The sequence below is a fragment of the Oenanthe melanoleuca genome, chromosome 11 (assembly GCF_029582105.1).
Source record: "Oenanthe melanoleuca isolate GR-GAL-2019-014 chromosome 11, OMel1.0, whole genome shotgun sequence".
NCBI classification, from domain to species: Eukaryota; Metazoa; Chordata; class Aves; order Passeriformes; family Muscicapidae; genus Oenanthe; species Oenanthe melanoleuca.
In genome coordinates, this window is record NC_079345.1 from 18,529,155 (window position 1) to 18,550,502 (window position 21,348).

At 46.2% G+C, this 21,348-nt stretch overlaps 1 protein-coding gene across 1 annotated transcript in view; it reads right to left on the reverse strand.

Moving 5' to 3' along the window:
* Window positions 1-214: 214 nt before the first annotated feature.
* WTIP (WT1 interacting protein) overlaps window positions 215-21,348 on the reverse strand; it is an 85,968-nt gene continuing 64,834 nt past the window's right edge. The window contains exons 4-8 of the mRNA XM_056500714.1: window positions 14,601-14,663; window positions 10,268-10,398; window positions 9,142-9,193; window positions 7,395-7,463; window positions 215-4,314 (exon numbers count right to left, since the gene is read on the reverse strand). Coding sequence (XP_056356689.1) covers window positions 4,162-4,314; window positions 7,395-7,463; window positions 9,142-9,193; window positions 10,268-10,398; window positions 14,601-14,663 — 468 coding nt within the window. The 3' untranslated portion in view covers window positions 215-4,161. The remainder of the gene's footprint in view (window positions 4,315-7,394; window positions 7,464-9,141; window positions 9,194-10,267; window positions 10,399-14,600; window positions 14,664-21,348) is intronic.

The window sequence follows — 21,348 nt, forward strand, 5'->3', positions numbered from 1 at the left end:
CAGCTGCAGAACGTTAGCTGTGGGCATATTTTAGACTTTAATTAGTAACACTTGCACCAGAGGACCAAAATCTTTCATGAATGCAGCTGCAATCAATTAATATCAGTTAGGCATTTCTGTAGGCAATGCAAGGGCTTCTGAAAATTGTTTTGATGCCCACCTAGATTAAAAAAAAAACAAAATACTTACATGCAACAGACTACAAAACCAGAGATAACTACAAAATGTCTTTATTGAAAAAAGCAGATTATAGCATCTAAGGTTAAATGAAACTTCTGACTTTAATATTAAATAACTTAAGATGATAGCAAGTAGCTTCTTCTTTAGATAAATAAATCTACATTTCCCAATTTTTTTCTTCAACAATCAAGGGAATCAAACACTGAAACACAAAACCACAAGTAATTCTAAAGACTAAAAGACAGAAGCACATTGAAAGGTTTTACAAGGATATATATATATACAAAAATAGTTAACTAATGTATATTTTCAGCATGTAAACTAGTTACATGATATACAAACTGGGAATTCATATATTTCCTACAAAATAAAAATCAATGTTGGTCCAAGTTCTTGGAAGAAAACTATATTCTTTTAAAGAAAATGAAAATATCTTTAAAATGAAAACTTAATTTAAGTCAAATTATATACTCTAGTTACGGCATTAGTTACAGGATGAATCACAAACTTTTAAACTTTTCTTGAAACACAAGAAAGCAGCTTTTGTTTCCTTTAGAGCTTTGGTTTACTTTACTACTCTGGAATTTCTGGTCTTAAAGAGTTCCTCTAACCATGTTTTCCTTTTGAATCTCCACCTTACAAAATATATACACACACGTGCACACAAGTAAAAGGAAAAAGGAAAGAAACCCAAACAAACCCTCTCTGTAAGCTCAATTCTCTGAGTGCATTTTGTTTTCAAATGATTATTTTGGTCCTTTCTTTGGAACACGTGCTCCCATGGTGAGGGACCCTGCACTGCCCACAGCAGCTTGTGCTGGAGGGGCTTGGGAGGATTCCCTGCCTGCATGGGAAGGGGCAGGCATGAGACAAGTGAGAACAGGTTGTTATGGATGTAACTCTATGGAAATATTCTGAAAGTACAGTAAAGGCTTCTGAAGAACAATTGCACTGTAGGATGAACTTAGGAAGTTTTTATCTGTGTTGAACTGATTTAACATAAGAATATTCTGTAAGAAAATCATTAAAACAGGATTTCTCATTGACACAATTCCCCAGGCAGGAGGTAAGATGTGCAGAAACTGTCAATAGCTCTAAAGAGTACAGCACATCATTATTTTAGGTTTGATTTTCTTTTTCTCTTTGATTTGAAAAAGCCCCAACCAAACCTGGCAAATCTCACTCAAGCCCGTTTTTATAGTAAATGCTGGAAAAGCAAAGCTGTACTTTGTAATACAGTAATGGAATGCATATGTCTATAGAAAATACTAGAACAACAACTGCTGCTTTCTGGTTTTAAACAAATTGCTTATTCTATATTGACATATTACCTTTCAGAATTTTTTACCATGATGACACTTAACAGATCAGAACTTCACAGAACTACACAAGACTGAAAAATCAGCATGTGAAATGAAATTAAATATTATTCTGTTCTGCAGGATGATCATTTTGAAAAAAAAAAAATTAAGAAATGGTCTGGTATGTACATATTTGAAAGTGTACTGGCCCTTGGAAAGTATGTTGGAAACAAACCTGCCCCTGATGGAGGCAAGTGTCCAGGAAGGTGCTGGCTGAGGACTGGGCTGATTGCCAAAGTCACCTCCAGCTCTGTCCACTGTCAGTGGGAAGGTTTTGCTTTTCTACTGGTAGAGCAAAGCATTTTCCAGTTCAGCAAGTAACTGTTATTTGTCCCCAGGAACAGACCCAAACCTTCTCTATGTGTTTTAATGATCTTTTCTTTATCTGGGTCCCTTAAAATATATTGTAAAGGCATGCAAGTGAAAATGCCTCAAAGCTAAATGTGGTCCAAAGCACCCTTCCACAATGGAAAAAGCATTCCATTGCAGCTGATGCTAAAAGTTTATCCTGAAGCTCTGGCACCCTCCACATCTGTAATAACCTGAAGGAATTGGCCTTGTCATACAATCCAGTTTAAGACTTTTTTTCCCCCTTTCTCCATTTGCTGGCACATGTAGTTTCACTTCCTCCTGAGGCTGGGCTGCTGACTGTGGGCACAGAGGGAGAGTCTGCAAATGCAGAAGTGCACGTGCACTCCTGGCCTCCCATTTGCAGGCCAGGCCTCTTGGAACACAGTGCAGAAATGGGGCACTGATTGCACTGTAGTTCTTTCAAACCCTGGCATTCACATTAAACATGTGAATTATAAACTGATATATATTAACTACAAAATGACTTTGCCCAGGAGCCTTCAGTAGGACAGGTTAATCTAGGCCAATGAAAGTCTAGCAGAAGTTCAGGAAGCATCCCTTTTCTTCCTTACTAATAGAAAAAAATAGTTCTCAGGAATTTTTCCTGTTCCCCTGCCCCCACCTTTCCCCATAAGGAAATTCCAGACTATCAAAAAGTTCTGTTAAGGGAGTTAATTATTCCACTTAGGAATTAGTGGCCATTGGATGTTCTTTGTGCTTTTCAAGAGCACCACAAATGGCTTTCAAAAAGTCAATGGACCATAAGAAACTAAACTGCAATGGTGTTGCCAAATAAGTCATCCCATCAGTGTGCATGCTGAATTTAACACGGGATCGTTTCCGAACGGATCGGGCAGATTCTCAAGTGTTGAGAACTGGCATGGAAATGTCCCAATTTACACATGCCAAGAATCTGGTCTGGTATTTCTACTTCCTCTGGAGCTGAAGGATTTTATTTTATTGTAACTTTGAATACAGTTAAGGACAGCAATGATAAATTGCAGCTTCATGAAGGCTGGGTCAATTCTCATGAGAATGCAAGGAATTTTTTTGACATACAGTTCTGTGATTTGCATGTAAAACATCAGCACATGGTAGAAAACAAACCATAAAAAAGATTCATCTAACTTCCTATATGGAAGACATATATTTCTCCCCAGAGGTCTGAGGGTACTGTAAAAGCTTATGCAAAACATGAAAGTGTGTACATTCTATGTACAGCTAATACTTGTTGTAAACACCGATGTTTCGTGGTCTGACTCTCTAAATTTCTATTCCTGCCATACTGCACTTTGTTTTCCAATGAAGACAATCACCATAATCAGTTCAAAACTAATCTTGAAAAGAACACAAAGCTGAAAAGGTAATACCAAACCACTGTGCCTCTCTTTAATAATGTCTCAACATACAATCATGAAGCAGTTGGTAACAAATGAAGTCTTGGATAAAACAAGCAGTATAAAGACAAGTGTGCTTTTGCATAGAACCCTACTGAACAAAAAACAGGTTTGAAAGATGAATTCTTTAGTAAGTGCCAAATGGTCCAGTTGATAGGAATGCATTTTGAAGCCATGGCTACACAGCCAGCAATTACAGAGGGTTGCAACTGCTGACCCTGCACATGCCAATCTTTTGGACACAATCCTCTGCACCATGGGTTTTACATCAAATGCTTGCCGTATTTCTTGAAAACAAACTAAATAATTTGTCTTTGGATGACTGTGGGACCCTGTAGGATGGAGAGCTGGCCTGACACTTCTTCACAGAACACCCTTCTTTAACCTCACTGAAAACTGCCCTGGCTAAAACGCTTGCTGCCTATTCCCTACTTCTGGAATTTAAGTATTCTCTAAGACCAGAATTCAACAAAACTAGCTAAAATGCTAGCATTTATCTTATCATGCTTGCTGCAATATGATAAGGTGCTAACTTTTGGAAAGTAATTCTACACTCCTTACTTGGGTGAAATCTCCACTGCAGGAAGTGAGTAGGGAGTGCAGAACAGCCCTTTGTACCATTGTTTTTAGAAATGCTGCCATTTACAGTTACAGTTAAGTAGTGAATTGTTTATTCAAGTGTCTCAGTGAAAATGTCTAGATAAAAGAATGCATATGTACAAGATCAGAAAAGGACCCCTCACCTCTGATTCAAAAAATAAATAGCTGGTTTAGATGGTTATTACTGGAACCTCGTCTTTAAAGGAACACGAAAGTAATTTTTAGCTTTTTGTCTTCTCTTTCAAACGGCTCACTGCTGGTGGCAATGTCCTTCAGAGCTCTGTGACATGCATGGGGTAGCTTGGAGGTGGATGTGATGGCAGTTTGATATTGAGGCGCCTGATGTGACAGCTGTGGCACAGCAAGTGGCCCTCTAAGGGGTAACAGCGATGGCCTTCCTCATCATTGAGCTGCAAGCCACAGTCCTAGAAGAGACAGAGACATCCCAGATCAGTGAGGGACTCAGGCAGGACTCTCACACAGCTGCTGCTCTGTCCTGCACGGCCCCAAGAGCTCCCTGCCCACCCCCAAAGCCAGCAGCCTCCACAGCTCCTGGGAGGTGCACCTGACCATCTCCCACTGGCACTACTGAAATCCAACAGCACAGGCTGTAGTAGTGCCCAGCCTCTTTTTCACCACTGCTTCCCATTCTGGTCTCTTCTCCATCTAATAAATGGTGATGCAAATCAAAAGCCTAAAAGCAGGCCAGGGACCTGACAAATACAACCTGGAAGAGGCTCAAAAAGAGAAGGAGCTAATTCCATAGCAAGGCAGCAAGCAAGATGTGGGGGAGCATAAGTAGAGAATGAGAGGGGAGGGGGAAAGGAGCAGATCTACACTTTCTCTAATTTGGAATTAAAAGCACTTAAAGACTTCAATGCCAGTGGTCCACCTTTAGTGGAAATGCTGGTACCTCTGGGACTGACATGCAACTACAGACAGAGACAGAGATAAACAGAAAAGCAACTACCAGTGATCCTGCCTGCTGACTCTTATGTACACTACACTAGAGACCATCCTGATTTCCAGCTGCCATCACTGTAATTCTGATGGCATTTGGAAATCACTGAAGTTTGGTGCTTAGATTTCATGTTTCAAGTATGTTAAATACTTAGAAATTATTACTGTCATCAGTTCTGAGAAACCAGAGATTCTGAGTATACATCTGTGCACTTAACAGAAAGAAAAAAAAACCCAACAGAACAAACTGGGCATATAGGTGGTTTTAGTACTGAAAACAAATGCAAAGCTTTTCACTGAACACAAAGTATAATTTTTCAGCATTCTTTCACAGCACAAGTTTAAATCCTCTAACTTTACAATTCTGGAATAAGACTGAAAATGGGCTTTAAAGTAAGCTTTAAAACTGGAGTTTAGTTTAGAGAGGTCTTAATCCAAGTATCTGCCAAGGTAATTTTCTGTGTATTGCTACATATTATACAATGATTTCATAGCAATTTATACAAGATTTAAAACTAGAATTTACCAATTTCTGATACCCTACTTATGTGCCAAGTGTTTGTATCTTTTTCCCTCTCCAAAACTGAATTCCCTTTCTGCAAGAGAAAGCCTGCCTTGTCAGTGGATTCCAGCTTCAGAACGGGGCTCCAGTGATCTGCAAAAGGAATTGAACTCCTCCAGAGAAGTCAAGTGGTTGCACATGAAAGAGATGACACAGAAAAGCTGCAATGTTTCCAGCCTAACCACTGGCTGTGTGTGGCCATCAGGTGAGGATGACACCAACAGCAGATGAGAAGTGGCTGCCTAAGTCAAGTCTTCACATGGGTACCCTGAAATACTGGCACTCACTCCTCCAGCAGCACTGGGGGACAGCAGTGCACAGAGAGCCTGGTTTGAGAGCATCAGGCAGAAACCCACCCCTGCTGACACATGGCTGACTCCTGATTCCTGTACATAAATGCACTCTGCCTTCCTGGGCAGATGTGGAGGCAGCTTGATTTGCCTCAAAAGGGAAGGAGAATGGGGAAATGAATAATGAAACAGAACGGAAAACAAACCCCCAGTGGGACATTCCAGCATAAAGTCAATAGCCTGAGAGCAGGGGAGGGAGCTGTCATCTTAGGTGAAGCCTGCACAAAGCAATAGCTGGGGGAAGGAGGAGGCAAGTCCAGCTCTCCAAAATACTGCGATTTCCTGTGCCAATTTCTCTTGAAAAAGCAGTAGAAATGGATGGAGTATCAGGTGTCTGATGAGAGCAGATAGCTGAGTGGATGGGGCCTTCCTTCCATTTAGGTACAGAACATTTCAAGGTGCCCTGAATTTTGTTATTTTCTCTGTCAGTCAGAAGATTCTTTGTAAAACCTTTGCACAACAGTGCATGAAGGCAGCACTGCTGTATTGTTACCCCTGGTGCTAACAGGGGAGATCTGTGTGGATATTTGTGTGCCATGTCAGAGTGCCAAACCTACAGCAAAAGGGAAGTTTTTGGTTGATCCTAACTTAGTGAGTTTGTTTCCTATCTCATGTTCCTGGATGCAGGACTAAGGATGAACTCAGGTCTCCTCTCTGAAGCAAGAGCACTAATTCCACAACTTGATCTGTGGCAATAAATGTTTAAGTGTTCTGCACAATAAGAAACTATTCCCCAAAAAGCAAGTCAATGGTATCCCTGTCAATTTCCTAGTAAAGAATCAAAAAACATTCAGCACTGAAAAACCAGATCCCCTAGAAAGGCCACTCCTTCCCTGCACAGCCAATGTAAATTCAAGTCTCTTCAGAAGATCAGAGCCCTACAGACTGTACCCAGAGATGAGGAAAAAGAGAGCTGGCACGTACTCTGCTCACTCCCACCTGGAAGTACTGAGAAAATTCAACCCAACATACCAAGCCTAGATTTGAAGTTAATATATCGGGAAAAACCCCACCAAAACTAATTCAGTGCTGGGGATGGCAGCACCACTTCCAGCCCAGGCAGCATTCACACCTTTGTCCTCCTCCAGGGGCTCTGGGGCAGAGCCCTACCTGCCCAGGGGTGCAAGAGCCAGGGAGTGCAGCCCTTGGGGTGAGTCAGGGTCCCCACCCTGAGACAGAGCAGCTCCCCCCAACGTAGAGCAGGTTCCCCCAAAGCGGAGCAGGTCCCTCCATGAGACAGAGCAGCTCCTCTTCAGACAGAGCAGTTCCCCCAGAGCAGAGCAATCCCCCCAAGATGGAGCAGCTCCCCCAGAGCAGAGCAGAGCAGTCCCCCAGAGCAGAGCAGAGCAGAGCAGAGCAGAGCAGAGCAGAGCAGAGCAGTCCCCCAGAGCAGAGCAGAGCAGAGCAGTCCCCCAGAGCAGAGCAGTCCCCCAGAGCAGAGCAGAGCAGAGCAGAGCAGTCCCCCAGAGCAGAGCAGAGCACTCCCCCCAAACCACAGCAGTCCCCCTGGGCAGCGCTGCCTCGGGGCGGGCGGGCTCATCCCGGCTCATCCCGGTCTCATCCCGGCTCATCCCGGCTCATCCCGGCTCATCCCGGTCTCATCCCGGCTCATCCCGGCTCATGCCGGGCTCACCTCGCAGTGGTAGCACTCCACGTGGTAATCCTTGTCCATGGACACCACCCGGATGGTCTCCTCGGAGCCCTGGGGGGAGCAGACAGAAGTGACAGTGCTGTGTTTTCAGTCCTCACTGAAGCACAGAGTGCTGCTTTGGAGAGCTCTTTCCCCAGGGGATCCCCTCTTCCCCCTGCAGCTCTGTGAGCACTGAGTGCCTTGACCCTGGCACAAGGCACTGCCCCACTCCTCAGTGTGCAGCAGCACTCTGGGGGTCTGGCACATCCAAGCTGCACAGGTCATTTGGCAAGTGTAGCCAACACCTCATTCTCAAGGAACAAATCAATCTTGAAATCAAGTAATCTTCCAAGGGCACCCAGGATCTGAACAAATTACCAGTCAAAAACCTGCTCATTCGGTAACTTTTCCTTGTATGCATCCTGCTCTGTTTTCCAGGACTTGCATTCCTCTCAAACCATCTTCTGCACACTGTGTGCCCCCATAGGGACTGACATACCAGTCTGGCAGGTAATTACAGGCACAGGCCAAACCTCAGCCTGAGGGTGGGTGCAGCAGAGTTGTGCAATTCCTGGCTGAGCCCCAGGCCCTCCAGAGCAGCCAATACCCTTCTAGTAACCTCACAGGCTCTTTTCCTGATCCACTCTGAAGACAGAGCTCATTAAATTGGTTGCCTTGCATTGTTTCCAGTTCCAGGTGTGGTTAGAGCACCAGATATCATGTGGACTATGTCTGAGAGAAGCTGTGGGCAAGTTAGCACCTGTACTACTAGACTTGAACTAACCTAAGAAATCTCCCTGGGAAAGAATATGGAGTGTGTCCTGCTAGCCATCAGGTGAGTCAGCACTATGACTGCCTTTTCTTTCTTTTTCTTTCTTTCTTGAAAATAAAAAAGCATTTTATAAGACCAAAATTCAGTGATATTTACATAGAGGTTTTCTCCTCACAACCCATCAGGACAAGCAGTTCTGGTTCAGCCTTCATAGGGTTTTATTGGTTATATAAGACTTGGCAAATTAACAGAAATACTAATAACAAATGAGAGAAATGTGCAGAGTGATGGAGGTGGGCACGTGAGAGGCTCTAGCATCAGGCTTCACTGGGGCACAGCAGCTTACAGAAGGGAAGCTCTGGCTCTGTAAACATGACTGGAGGAGAAGCAGGGAGATGCTGAGCCCTTTGTTTACAAATGAGCTGGTCAGTGACCTCAGCAAAGGCAACTCAGAGGGTCCTGCAGCCCCCAGAGCACGAGGGAGCCCCACTCTGGGCTACTTGTGCCAGTAACACTGTCAGCACAGGCTGAGCTTGCAAACAGGTTTCACCTCGCCCCATTTTTGCTGTTGCCTTTTCAACCCCTTCAAGAACTTTCATTCCATGTCCATGACCTAAGGATAACAGACTGTGTGGCCTTCTCACAGGGTCAGGGTAACTATCAGATGCCTTTTCAAAGGCTTTTACTCCCTGAGTTGTTCTTGGAGCCCAGTCAGTGTTTTCAATTAAATGAGGTTTCTAACAGATTAATGAAGACCTGGAAAGCACCCTAAAGATATGAAGTACTATGCTGTAGAAGTAGTATGACTATTACAACCTCTGGGAATGTTTGGGAGTGCCTTTACTGCTGAACTGTGCTTAATTTAGTATCTAACATAGTAGAGATTCTGGGAGAAGGCAAAGCCCTTAGTGTGTTTTTAGAAAATGCCCATATGCCAAGAGCTGTTTTCCCCAAGAGTCAGTGCATGTTAACACCTACCTGTGCTGGGAGGATGGGCTGGTTACAGGAAGCACATTTTGGTGCAAAAACCCTAGGGTGCAAGAAGAAAGTGTTTCAATCACATTTAAAACATCTTCAAATAGCAGAACCAAGAGAGCCATTCTAATCATGCCTTGTTTTTAGTAAAATGGAGATCCACAGGATTTGAAACATCTCTAATTGTTTGATGATACTCAATGAAAAGGAGATTTGGGAAAGGCTGATCTACCCCAACTTTATTGTTCAGGTCTTCCTGACCTTGAGGCATAGTGAATCCACCCCTCTTCCAGTATATGCCATATTTCTTTCCTTCCTTTATTTATAAAACCATTCAAATTCCAGAGCCTTGATGCTTGATGCTACAAAGCAGCTCCTGACTTAGGGACTGTCACTCTCTGACATCAGAAAGATATAACCATGTTAAACAGGAGAGGGGCTGATTGTGGCCAGAATCTACCAGCTAAATACACAAATGGCCTTATGGTCCACAGCTGCATTTTATGTCAGTCACTGGGCCAACACTCACTGTGTCCTTGTAACACAGACAGACTGGCACCAATAGGGTTGAATTCAGGGTGATTGACTCCTGCTGCATAACTGAGTTACTGGTTAACTGGAGCTGAGAGCAGGACCCCATTGCCTTTGAGCAGAATCAGGAAGGAGTCCAAAAGCAACCTCTTAAACTCTACCTTTTGTCAGGTATGGCTCAAATTGTCCTAACACTGTTAATTACATGTCTTCTGTCTCAGTTAACGAAACTTACACCCATGTCAAGCACTGCCAGAAACTCTGCTCTTGAAACAGCCAGCAGAACCCACCAACACTTGCAGAAGTGGCCTGGTATAATTAGTGTTGGTAGTCCTGAAAGAAGCAGAGGAACAGCCCCAAGAAAAGCATCCTCTGACAAAATTTGATTTTCAGCCTCACTAGGCCACTGTATGCCATACTGTGCCCATGACATACTACTTAACAAACCTTAAAATACTTTACAAATGCAACACATGAAGGAAGCAGTTTAGGGACATGTGAGCAAATAGCAGTTACCTTTTTATCTATCACAAGGCTTGTATCATCAATTATTTAACTATGGGATTTTTCTGAGCATGCAGTGGGTTTGTGTACTCACGTATGGTAGTCTTTGACACAGTAAATATTGTTTTCCACATCTACAGTGAAGGGGACTCCGTCCAAACACTCGTTACACACCACACAGCGGAAGCAGCCAGGATGGTAGGACTTTCCAAGGGCCTGTAAGATCTTATGAGGCCAACAACCAAATGAGTGGATGCATGATTACATGAGAGATTCTCTCCCCATAAACTGCTGTGCCTCTCTCACTCTTAATAATGACAGTGAGAAAAACACTTCAGGATGAAATTACCACTTTGCAGATTTGTCAGCAAGGGGCCTCTTAAAACAATCAACTTGCTTATTTTAGTGGGTTTCAATATGCTCCCAATGAAGAGCAGGAGCTGAAAAGCAGGCTAAGCCCATCAGCTCTGCAGGGCCAGTACTGCCCATGGAAATTAAAAATGGCTTCAACTCTCCTGGGGGAAATCCCAAATACAAGTTACAGGGATACAGAGTTACTTTACAAAACTTAACAGGCTGTGACAGACACAATCCAAACTGGTCATTAATCAAAAAGTTAAATAACAAAACAAGCAAATAAGGAGATGCCTCTTTATTAACTAAGGATCCTAACCTCCCAGAGTTACTGACTGGTTATCACTCAGTCATAGAGGCCCATTGGCTTCTGATAAAATTCCATCACTATCCATGCATTTGGATACTGATCCAGTATCACCACAGCACTGCCCAGGCTTTCCCCATGCTGACCTTCCCTACTGCATTATAAAGGTTTTAAGGAAACGTCTGATGCAGCCTTGGCTGCACTGCTATAGAACAGATCCCCCACTCCTGACACCCTTTTATGTTACACTCAGTCTAGTACTAGAACATTGAGGAGAACCCTGCAAGCCCACGAACAAGCCCCTGGGAAGAGTAAGACACAGTTATCACTTTCAGGCAGTTCTCAACAGGTTATAAGACCAATTCCATACATTTTGGGTGTAAGAAGTATTTTTGGAAGGTAATTTCAAAATTTCAGCTGCTTGCAGTGTGCTCAGCTTGGAGCTGCTGGGAAGCTTGAGATGAAAAATCTGCACAAACCAACCTCCCTCAACCCTACAGGTGATTCTATGAATAAAGATCAAAACAAGAGGAAACAAGTACAGAAAAAGAGGCTAACTGAATTTAACCTTTTCTTCCCTCTCTGATGAAGCCCTGTAGTTCAGTGAGTGGTATCAGACTCTGACTGGTAAGGCCATTCTAAGGCCCTGTGCTGGGCTTGCTGCTGCTGCAGGAGTGTGTTGTGGGGCCAGCCTGGCACAGCTGTGAAGCCAAAGGCACTGAGCACAGGGCAACCCCACACCCAGCCCTGCAGATCCCTGCACTGCCCTGCACTGCCCTGCACTGCCCTGCACTGCCCTGCACAGCCTGCACAGCCCTGCACAGCCCTGCACTGCCCTGCACAGCCTGCACAGCCTGCACAGCCCCTGCACTGCCCTGCACAGCCTGCACTGCCCTGCACAGCCTGCACAGCCTGCACTGCCCTGCACTGCCCTGCACTGCCCTGCACAGCCCTGCACTGCCCTGCACTGCCCTGCACTGCCCCTGCACTGCCCTGCACAGCCTGCACTGCCCTGCACTGCCCTGCACAGCCCTGCACTGCCCTGCACAGCCTGCACTGCCCTGCACAGCCCCTGCACTGCCCTGCACTGCCCTGCACTGCCCTGCACAGCCTGCACTGCCCTGCACAGCCCTGCAAAGCCTGCACAGCCTGCACAGCCCTGCACTGCCCTGCACAGCCTGCACTGCCCTGCACTGCCCTGTACAGCCCCTGCACTGCCCTGCCCAGCCCTGCACAGCCCCTGCACAGCCTGCACTGCCCTGCACTGCCCTGCACTGCCCTGCACTGCCCTGCCCAGCCCTGCACTGCCCTGCACAGCCTGCACAGCCCTGCACTGCCCCTGCACTGCCCTGCACTGCCCTGCACAGCCTGCACAGCCCTGCACAGCCTGCACAGCCTGCACTGCCCTGCACTGCCCTGCACTGCCCTGCACTGCCCTGCACTGCCTGCACAGCCTGCACTGCCCTGCACAGCCCTGCACTGCCTGCACTGCCCTGCACTGCCCTGCACTGCCCTGCACTGCCTGCACAGCCTGCACTGCCCTGCACAGCCCTGCACTGCCCTGCACAGCCCTGCACTGCCTGCACTGCCCTGCACTGCCCTGCACTGCCCTGCACTGCCTGCACAGCCTGCACTGCCCTGCACAGCCCTGCACTGCCTGCACTGCCCCTGCACTGCCTGCACTGCCCTGCACAGCCTGCACTGCCCTGCACTGCCCCTGCACTGCCCTGCACTGCCCTGCACTGCCCCTGCACTGCCTGCACTGCCCTGCACTGCCCTGCACAGCCTGCACAGCCCTGCACAGCCTGCACAGCCTGCACAGCCTGCACTGCCCCTGCACTGCCCTGCACTGCCCTGCACAGCCTGCACTGCCCTGCACTGCCCTGCCCAGCCCTGCACTGCCCTGCACAGCCTGCACAGCCCTGCACTGCCCTGCACTGCCCTGCACAGCCTGTACAGCCCCTGCACTGCCCTGCACTGCCCTGCACAGCCTGCACTGCCCTGCACAGCCTGCACTGCCCTGCCCAGCCCTGCACAGCCCCTGCACAGCCTGCACTGCCCTGCACTGCCCTGCACAGCCTGCACAGCCCTGCACTGCCCTGCACTGCCCTGCACTGCCTGCACAGCCTGCACAGCCTGCACTGCCCTGCACTGCCCTGCACAGCCTGCACAGCCTGCACAGCCTGCACTGCCCTGCACTGCCCTGCACAGCCTGCACTGCCCTGCACAGCCTGCACAGCCCTGCACTGCCCTGCACAGCCTGCACAGCCCCTGCACTGCCCCTGCACTGCCCTGCACAGCCCTGCACTGCCTGCACTGCCCTGCACTGCCCTGCACTGCCCTGCACAGCCTGCACAGCCCTGCACAGCCTGCACAGCCTGCACTGCCCTGCACTGCCCTGCACTGCCCTGCACAGCCTGCACAGCCCCTGCACTGCCCTGCACTGCCCTGCACTGCCCTGCACAGCCTGCACTGCCCTGCACTGCCCTGCACAGCCTGCACTGCCCCTGCACTGCCCTGCACTGCCCTGCACTGCCCTGCACAGCCCTGCACTGCCCTGCACTGCCCTGCACTGCCCCTGCACTGCCCTGCACTGCCTGCACTGCCTGCACAGCCCCAGCTCTGCCCCAGGCCAGCACATGGCAGGGCTGGGCTGCACTCCCACTCTCATGCAGGAATCCACTGGAATTAGCCCAGTAGGAGTGTTTGATGAATGCTGAATTCCTGGAGCTCCCAGAGCTGTTTCCTTTTGTCAGAGCACACTTGCTGATGGGAGAGAGGCAGAGAAGCACCTGCCAAGCTTCCAGCTACTGAGCTCCACCAGTGAGATATTATGGACTCTTGCCTGGGATTCTCAATTAAGGGCCAGCTCAAAGCATGCAAGTCAGGATACCCCTCCCCCTCCCAGCATGACACAACTCTAGAAATTTGCTGTTGGGCTAAAACGAACAATATCCTTGTCCAACCAGTGGTGCCAGGATATGAGCCAGAATCCTCATTAGTGAAGTCTCTGCTGCAGCTCTGAACCTCTGTGTGCAACACAACAGCTACTTCTCTTATGCACACTGAGGTTCATGCACACTTTAAAGCAGGAGGGAAACAGATACACTGCAGGATCTGCCCTTCTTCGTTGTGCAAGCCACTTCATTTTGTTTGGGAATTTCTGCTTAAGAAGAGCACACAAAACTCTTCCTGCTTTCACCCACTGAAATGATGCCAGTAGTATCTGGCCAACCCAAAGCCCTTTGATTTTTTTATTACAAAAGAAACTCTGACTACTGGCTCCCTACAAATCCCAATGGCAATAAAGCATTTTAAATGATGTGGAGCAAGCAACAGAGGGCAAACAAAGCAAGTCAGAGAGCAGGTGACAAACCTCAGGACTATTGATCATGTCCCTCCCTGCTCTATCCCAGTTTGCACCCACTACTCTGAGCTCTTGTAATCTACTGCACACCCACCATGTCCCATTACCATGTTCTCACACAAAATTGTGCTGTACTTTCCCCCTTTAGTATTGAAACTCTATTTTATTTTAACTCACAAATGGCAGAATAACAGCCTTCCATATTCTTAGGTAGCAAAGAAGCCCAACTTTCTGTACTTAATAGTAGCAATAGATCATGAAGGCATTTTTATTTACTACTTCAGTTTCAAAAACTGTACTGACAGCAGTGAAGACAGAATACCAGCCTGGGTGGGGAAAAGAAGATGTCTCATAATGCACTTCCCAAGTTACCCATCATTAGGAGTTTAGGTCTCTTACCATTTCCATTATGAGGTGTCCACAAACAAAGCACTTGTCTGCAGTTTGCTGAAAACCTGAATACTGTTAAAATGACAGAAAAGAAAGGATCATTAGTAGCCACTCCTCCAGCCATAGAAATACCTTTTAGGTGAAGGCTGTGCTATTTGCCAGCCTGTGCTGTGTATGACACAGGTTTGGGAGACAGTGATTCAGAAGCCTTTCCTCAGCTCTTGCAGCATGTTCAGACACCAGTTTGGCCTTCTGATCTACTGCAATATTTCCACTGAGATTCCCAATGTAACAGTATTATTCTAAGTTTGATTTTTTATTTTTTTGAAATCTATATGGAAAGTTTTTGTTTGATGCATGGAAACTAGCTTGAATTGACTCTTGTGGTGGTTGTTTTAAACAACATAGGACTCACCTCCCAAATCCTGCTCAAATTAGTGACCTCAGACTTTGGACCTACATTTCACTCAGTGCTATTTGCAAGCTAGAAAAATGAAGGCAAGCCCAAGAAGGATTTAGCTGCCTTGTGGACACCAAGCCTTGCAGCCAGGGAAGATCCAGCAGTGCACTCACAGGAGCTTGGGCTCACTGCACAATGAGGGCAGCAGTAAGGTACCTCAGAAAGGTGCTCAGTGCCTTTGCCTGCTTGGGATCAAAGCTCTGTGCTCCCTGCCTGAGTGCTCCTGTCCTTCACTCTGTGCTCCTGTCCCCAAAGCAAATCCTGTTTCAGATGCCAAGTTCTGCTTTTAGCCCTCGGTTTTGAGGTACAGAAAAACCATCCAGGTTATCAGACTGACCTACCAAACCACAGCCTACAAACAAGAAACATCTCCCTGAGCAGCTCCAGCCATGCACATTTGAAATGTCTGCAGGGGCTGAACTTTCCCCTCCCCCTTGCAGCCCCATCCCAGCTGAGAGCTGTGTGCAGCATCCTGCCGGGGAAGGGGTGCCCACCCACCTGGGCTGTTGCACAGTGCTGCTCTTCCAGCAGAGCCCATCTCGGGCTTCAGCTGCACAAATAAAAGACGAGGAAGGGGAGGATGAAGGCAAACCAGACTCTGCTCCCAGAACACAGGTTAATTGGCTCAGGCACCTAATGAATCTTCTGAGCCCCAGCAGAGTGTATCTCTTGCTCCATTCCCCCCTGGTTTAGTGGGGATTAACTGTCCCCTCACATCAAAAGCCTGTGGTTCCCTGCCTGGAGCTGCCATATGTTTTCCTTTTTATTGGAGTGAGGGGATTACATGTTATGTTGGATCAATAGGTTGGAGACAAAATTATTGTTGCTATGCAACAAAGTGATTATGAAGGAAGAGGTCTCTTAGACACTTTGATGGGCCTGGAAGTCAGTAAATGATATAGCAGCTGTCACAGCCCAAAACTTACTGTGCCCTAAGAAACACAGCTCATGCAGTCTTAAGAAACTTTGAAACTTCCCTAGAAGAGATCAAGGTGTAGAGGAACAAATACAGAGGCTGGCAGTCCTAGCTGTCTATTTCTGCAAGATACTACTTATATTGGGTTTTCGCTCTTCTTACTGATGCAGAAAAAAGGTCTCACTGCTTGGGCAGTTTCTTGGCTGCCCTGTGGCTGAGTAACCCTCTGGCTAGACTGCTTCCTAGGGCTGGGAACTCCAGGCTTACTGGAAACAGGTGGGCAGGTCCTAGTGACACAGACAGCAGAGGATTAACAACAGCACAAACCCAGCTAATTCTAAAATCCTGCTGGAATGAATTTACCAGTACCATCTGGCTGTCATTTGATAAGGAATGCAAAGGAGCATTCACCCAGCTATTGATTAAGAGGGGACATTATTCCCCAGGAAGAGAATGGCATAGTGGTCAGATTAATGGCATTTATTGCTAACTAGATTTTCATAAATTATACTGTTTGTCAGAAAGAAAGGCTTTGCTGACACAAAATCACTCTTTATATAACTAACCCTATTAAATTAAAACCATGATTTGTTTTTAACAAGAGAATTGTTATAAGTCAAACACATCCAGAACTGGATTACCCCATTAAGAAGACTGCAAAATGGCAGTAAGTCTACCAGCAGTGACAAAATATTTCACGGGCTCAGGGAGCTGTCCTTTACCACTGCACTCTTCTCTCTCCTGGTCACAGGGTCAATCCCAGACAGTCTGAAGGCCTGGTTCAGTGAGATCAGGGGTTTGGATCCAGGTCTGCCTGTGTTGTAAATCTATTTGAACTGGAAAAGAATAACAGCCTCACTGTGGCAGCAGCACTGTTTTCTACAGGATGGCAATGCTGTGGACACTGCTGCTAAAAGCAATAAATTACTTTCTGGAGCTTACTGTAAACTGCTTCTTTGCACTGTTTGATCCTGATTTGGAGTGTTCAAACAGGGCTACTGTACTAAGCTTTGAATTTTAGAGGCAGAATTTAGAAGTCTTCAAACACTAATTAAAATTGTCAACGCCTGTCTTTGAAGCGGTCGATTATTAACAACCCTCCCAGATCCTGTGTGTGCAGCAGGAGAGGTGTTGGGACTTGCTCCAGACTGCAGACAAGGCAGAGCTCCTCTTTATTGTCTCCCAGCACACCAAGAGCCTCCCAGGTGGGCTCCCAGCGTGGCTGCCAGGGAGGAGCAGCCCAGAGCTTGGGAGCAGGTCACAGAGAGGAGAAGGTTTTGCTACACAGACTCGGAGCCTTTCTCAACACTGACAGAGCAGGAGGAGTAAAAAGAGCTTTTGAGCACACCAGCCCCCATTCCCAATCTGGAGAGGTGAAAACAGGCTGAGGTGAAGCAGTGAAGTGACACAGGCTGAGAGGCAAGAGCCTCATGGAGCAGCCAAATCCCAGCTCTGGGTCCTGCTCCCCTGGAATTCACAGGCACAACTTCATTCAGGATCTAAGCAGTGTGGGGCTCTATTCTGTGCCAGGTTCTTCAAAAAAGGATTATGTTGGCAGAGCAGTAAAGTGATGTAAATGCAGACCAATCTCAGTCTGGATGGAAACAGTCAGAAGTCTATGGACACTCTATATCCACAACAAATGGGAAGTGTAATTTTGAACTCTCCCTAATATTCATCACAGATACTCCTTAAGCAGGTATAAAAACACTGAGAGAAGTTGTTATTGAAAGAACAGCTCTGAAATTCAAAGCTGAAAATGGAGTGTTACCCTTTACTCTCCCTTCTGTGACTGGACACACCAGGATGCAAAGAAAACAAAGTGCAAGCTGAAGAGCTGGCATATTATTTCTCCTGATTTCTTAGTCTAGTCTCAACTGTTTTCTCCCTTATTTAAGTTGTCATTGTCTTCTCTACCAGGATAATAAAATCGCATTTCATATGCACAAATCAAGACTTTGTAATTCAGCTCCTCAATGATACTTATATAAAATAAGACTCTGGGAAACTAAATAAACCTTGAGAAATATGTTAATTATGTTAGAATAAAAGAGTAAAAATAAAGTAGAAGACTTGGCTGGCTGAACTTTTCTTTTGTTTGCTGTCCAATATACTTTGATTATCAAACAGGAAAAAAACCCAAAAAAACTCTCTAATGATCCTGTCCAAGAGTCTTTGTTCAATGTAAGAGGAAAACAAGACCCCTTCTGTCCTGAATATTTAGGCCTGTTAGTATCCTCCTGTGATAATCTTGGGATTTATAACTCTTCTCTCTAATATGCAATATTTCTAAAAGAAATTAACAATGAATTTTGAGCATATAATGAACAATTATGCATGGAGGATAATCCCACCACGTACTATGAGATTTCTCCTGCCTCTTCTCAGTCCTGTAGCAAATCTTGGTTGGGTCTTTTAACGTTTGATGCTCCTATCACCATTTTCAAAAGAAAAACATTCAGAAAATAGGGTGCCTGAAAAAGGCTTGAGGACCCAAACTTTCTACCTTAGGCAATGTCAGGCCTTTGAAAAGACATGTCACTGCTCCTCCCTCACATGCCTGACAGTGCCCAAGGAGGGGCTGCTGCTCTTCCCTGCTGTTATGCACTCAGCAAAACAAAACCTTCCTCCTGGAAACAGACCCTGGAATCTCATTCAGGCCCATTTGCCTCTTTGATGAGGATGTTCAAAACCTGCTGAAGGTTTGTGCAAGCAGAGTGAGTGGGTTACATTTCAGTGGGTGTGGCAGCTGCTGCCCCGGTAATGGTATGAAGCTGTAAAATCTCCAATTCACTGTGCAGCACTGCAGTCACCCAACGGGGCTGCTCAGCCTAGGCTTGGGATTCCTACTCTTTTAGGCTTTGGGAGCTTTTGAGTAGGATGATAAGGAGTTTATGCCAAAATGCTTCAGGCATTTAATTCTGAAAACTAATTTCTGAATTGGGTGCTATGCTAATAATGTATTCCAACCCCAGGCTGCCTGTAATCCCTCACAGACTCTCTGCTCCTTGGTTTCCCATTAGCAGAGCATCTGTCTTCTCACTGCTGTATTGTTTGCTCTCTGCATGGGACCCTTACTACATGGGACACAACAATGTAAGAAATTCATGGGATCGCATTAAGAGAGGCAGCAAATATCAAATTTGGTTTCATGCAGATGGGGTTTTGTTGTTGTTTTTCACACACATATTGAAATGCAGAGATTAAAATGAACTGGACAAAATGGGGCCTTCTCAGGCTCAAAGATAAAGGAGCCTCGTGGCAGGTGACAGATTAACTAAAGGAAAAGAGTCCAGAACTTTACTCTTCATCCTGCTGAAACCCTTTCATATATCCTGTTGCTTCACTGTCTTGCTGTCTGTGAGGAAACACTACACAGCAGTTTGCCTTCTTGCTTCTCTCTTTCCACTTTGTTCTGTTTGAAGGACAAGGACAGGGCAAGGAGGGCTCCACGCTCTGCACAGAGGTAGCAGGTGGTCTGGCCAGGCACAAAACTCAGGAATTCAGCTGATCCTGAACTCTGCCTCTCCACTCAGGCATTTTACAGCCCCGGAGAAGAGACCAGCCACTTACATCCTACAGCACCTACAGGAACCCTGGGCGGGCACTCACCAAGGCTACTCGCTCTGTGATTAATTAGGAGCCACTAATGATTTTCCTACCTAGGTCTTCCTTAAACACACTCCTGTGGGAGCTTCACAGTGACAATGATCAAGAAAAAAAGGCTGAATCAACAGCTTTAACTCTGCATCATATTACAGAGCCCAGCATTTACTGACTTGATTCCCACTGTAAAGCACTTCACTCTGCACAGGGCTATACTCTGCTGCAGGTTGTTTACTGCCACTGCTACCATCTACTGCATACACTGAAAGAAAGTGTTTACACAAGAACCTATCTTCCTGGAAAAAAAATTATCTGGATTTTATTCCAAGCAGTTGTTGAGAGATTTCAATTCAGAACATAAGAGCAGCTAATACCAACGTTTATTAGCAAAGTGGAAACATGCCACTTTTCCACATGGGTCTTTTTCTAACCCTCCCATAGAAAAAAATTAATGTTGTCTGCTTACAAGTGTTTGGCAGGAGTTAAGACATAATTAGAAAGTGCTCTGGTTCTTTTAAGTGTGCTTCAGTTATTGTAATTTACTTTTCAATGTAATATTAAGAAAAATGGGTAGTCTCACTATTTGGATCACCATCCCAAGAGGGAACAGGGGAGTGATTATCTGGCATGAAACCAACTGGACTTCCTAACAGGCACTTCCAATTCCACCAGCAAATGTAACACAGGATAGTTACACGGGGTGATCAGCAGTGATGCATCTCAGGAAAAACCTGTCCTTGCCTTTCCTTGTCTCCTGTGCCATGTCCCAGAGAGTGATTCCTGTGACTCACTCAACAATCTGCCACCCAGTTCAGAAATGCTGAGTGCCCTGTTAGTGAGCACAGACCTTACAGACACACTGCAATTTCCCTGCATTATGTTTCTCTGCATTATCACCTGGGCCTGGTACTGCCTGTGTTCTGCTCTTGTATAAACCTGAGATGTCTCAGCACACAGCTGGCTTCCTCTTGTGGCCCCAGGCTCACAGCCTTCACCCTCAGCTTCTCTCACTCTTTATGGGCCCCAGCTTTAAAACTCTGTCCTCTGGGGTGAATCCCTGAGAGAAAAGCCAGATGCCTCCCTGAAGACAAGGGGACTCCTGCCACCAGCTTCAAAGGATTTGTAAATTCTTGATCCAGGATACAGCACTCTGGAACTGGGATACAGTAAGAGGCAAACCCAAACTGAGCTCTAAACACTCTTCATGCTCATTCACATCCAAGTCTGAAGAGCAGAGACAGGCCAGTATTTGACCAATATTCCTAGATAGTATGAAACTTGAATTTTCAGCCCATCTCTAGGTGTGACCCAATGCTTCTATGCAGAATACCTCAATTAATCATCATTACTGTCAAGTTCATTTATAAAATAAACCCAGGACCACTGGCATACTACAAACTTAGGGAAAACTAAGGAAGGAAAATATTCAAATTTTTTTTGGCAGGGAGGGGGGGAGCAAGACAGACACAAGCAGCAACATGACTGCACTCCCTCATGCCCCAATTGGGAACATGCTATAAACTGTCTGCCTCTGTTTTCAGTCACAGCATCTGGGAGCACAGCAATGCTTGGCACTCATGATGCCTCTGGAACCTTCTGTCCCAACCTAGAGAAACCAGCACCTTGAAAACACTCACAGAGTTCCCTATGCTTCTGTGCATCAGGAATATTGCAGCAAATCCCTTTCTGAGCTTTGATTCCATCAGTCTCTAAACATATCAATAGACTCCCATGTCTGTGTTCTCTGACTGAAGTATGGCTTCCAACAGCAAGTC